The sequence below is a fragment of the Pinus tabuliformis genome, chromosome 5_2 (assembly GCF_031772625.1).
Source record: "Pinus tabuliformis cultivar Carrire ecotype Pingquan chromosome 5_2, CPIR1, whole genome shotgun sequence".
NCBI lineage: Eukaryota > Viridiplantae > Streptophyta > Pinopsida > Pinales > Pinaceae > Pinus > Pinus tabuliformis.
The window spans coordinates 572,093,973-572,096,625 of NC_142306.1; the positions used below are offsets into that span (position 1 = coordinate 572,093,973).

At 43.1% G+C, this 2,653-nt stretch overlaps 1 protein-coding gene across 1 annotated transcript; it reads left to right on the plus strand.

Moving 5' to 3' along the window:
• Window positions 1–2,410, plus strand: LOC149160264 (organic cation/carnitine transporter 1-like). The gene is made up of 2 exons (XM_089433671.1): window positions 1–646; window positions 1,141–2,410. The coding sequence occupies exons 1-2, from the start codon at window positions 136–138 to the stop codon at window positions 2,313–2,315; spliced, it is 1,686 nt and encodes a 561-aa protein (XP_089289797.1). The 5' UTR covers window positions 1–135; the 3' UTR covers window positions 2,316–2,410.
• The last annotated feature ends 243 nt before the right edge of the window (window positions 2,411–2,653 follow it).

The window sequence follows — 2,653 nt, forward strand, 5'->3', positions numbered from 1 at the left end:
TAATGACGATCCAGCTGATGTCTTTTGACATAACATTTCCAGGACCATGGATGCCCGCATAAAGTTTACAGTTGTGAAGCCAAATTTGCTAGGGTTTCAAGTTGCAACTGGGGCAGCATTGAACCTTCAAACGCCATGAAGCAACCTCTGCTCTCAGTCTCTCGCACTTCGGCATCCTTGCATACGCACCAATGCTTGACACAGGATTGCAGCCATGATCAGCAAGTGAGCGAAACCGAAGATCAGGAGATTCCCCACATCAATCTCTCTGTGGATCAGATTCTGGACCAACATGTCGGTGGTTTCGGGCCGGCTCAGCAGCTTCATGTCCTCATGGTGTCTCTGGCATGGGCTTTTGACGCCCTGCAGTCACTTATTCTCATATTCACTGATGCTCAACCTCCATGGCGATGCACGGCTTCTCAAACGCCACATCTCACACACAATGTGACGCTGCAGCTCCCAGCAGCAATGAGTGGGCAGAAATGGTGCACACCAAAGTCGTCATTGTGTGAAATGGATGGGAGTCTTTGGGAGTGGGTTGATGGGAGAGGATCGTCTGTGGTTTCAGAATGGGGACTCATCTGCCATGACAATTTCAAGTCAGGCGTTCCTGCCTCCCTCTTCTTCATGGGATGTGTTTTAGGTACACTGTTTTCTCATACTGATTTTGTTTTCCATGATGCTTCGTGAATGATAGTTTAGTGTATATACATATCCAAGTATCCATACTGATATGGCAGCTGTCAATTATTTGATAGCGCCCATGTTGGTCTGATTGATTATTTGAGAAACAGAGTCCATGTTTGTCTGATTGTTTAATATTTTAGGAACAGGGTTCATGTTTATCTTTATCTGATTGCTTAATATTGGAGGAATCAGCGATCCACATAATATTTGAGCCATGCACATAGATTCAGGGATTAAAAACCAATTCTGAAAATATTATCAAATTTTAAAATTGGGAATATTTTGAAATCTGATAAAAAAAACACAAAAAAAAATTAATTATCTATCTTTGATTTGGATAATGTTTATCAAATTTCAAAATAAAGTATTTAAATTTTAAAAACCAGTGCACTTAATACCACTCATTTTCCCATGTCAACATGATTTTGCATTGAATCCCATGCACGGCAGGTTCATGGTTTTTGGGACCTCTCGCGGATACATCTCTTGGGCGAAAGAGAACATTAATGCTGTCGTGTTTCGTAATCTCAATCTCTGGATTTCTGACAGCACTATCTCCCAACATCTGGATATACTCCTCCCTCAGGCTAATCAGCGGCATTGGTCGTGCAGTCATTGGCACCTGCAGCTTAGTTCTCTCAACCGAAGTAGTGGGGAGCAATTGGAGAGGACAAGTTGGGCTCTATGGTTTTGTTTTTTTCGCAGCAGGCTTCCTCTCGCTTTCCGGCATTGCATACCTTACCAGATCGTCATGGCGAATGGCCTACATTTCGATTTCTGCACTGTCCATGGCCTATTGTTGCCTCGTTCTTCCTTTTGTATGCGACTCTCCCAGATGGCTGGTCATCAGAAAAAGAGAAGACGAAGCTCTGGACATTCTTAAAAACATGGCTGCCCGGAACGGTAAATGTCTGCCCGAGAACGTTCGGATCAGTTCAGCCTCTGCAGAGGGAGTCGAAAATTCTTCCCCGGCGATGATCAATCTGTTAAAAGTGCCGTGGGTGCGAAGGAGAATTGTGGCCTTGACGGCTGCTGCAGCCACGGTGGGCTTGGCCTACTACGGTCTGCTGCTTAACGTGAGCAATATGAAGGTGAATCTGTATGTGAGCACCGCACTCAATGCTTTCATTGAAATCCCGGCCATAGCCGTCGGAAATATCCTGCTTCCGAGAGTCGATCGACGGATTCTTATATCGATTTCTTGTATCACCTGCACTTTGTGTTGCGTTGCTTCTGCCGTGTTGTGCGCAACGGATATTGGGTGGATGCAGATGGTAGTGGAAGCAATGGGGCTCTTGGCAATATGTGTGGGGTTTGATATAGTGTATATATTGTGCTTGGAATTATTTGCTACGAATGTAAGGAGCATGGCAGTGGCTACGGTGAGGCAGGCCTTTATGGCAGGTGGTGCCATCGCTCCTGTCATCGTTGTCATGGGAAGAACACGACCGTGGGTTTCATTTGTTGCGTTTGGAGGGTTCGCTATGTGGGGTGGACTCCTGGTACTACTTCTCCCCGAGACCAGAAATCGCCCGCTCTATGAAACGCTGGAAGAGCAGGAGGTGGAAGAAGCCAAAATGATGAAAGCCCAGATACAGGAGCCCAATCCCCCATTAATGGCATAAGAAGTAGCGTTCCACACTTAGATAATATTCTGTCATTTGAGGACTATAAAAATTTGTGATTCTATCTTTTATTTATTTATTAAGGTTTGTCTTGTAATATATGTTTTCCCTATTTACATCTAATATCTTAATTATGCTATTAATAGATTTTTCATTCTAATAATGTGGTAGATTGGTAAAGGTTTTTTCATTCTAATAATGTGGTAGTTTAGTTAAAGTTTTTTCTTGAAAGCCATGGAAATTTCGGTTATATTTTGATAAAATCAGGTAGGAAATTTTTTTAAAACTGTCAAAATTCAATATTTTGGGTATCTCAAAGTTTTTTTGATGGTGCTGAA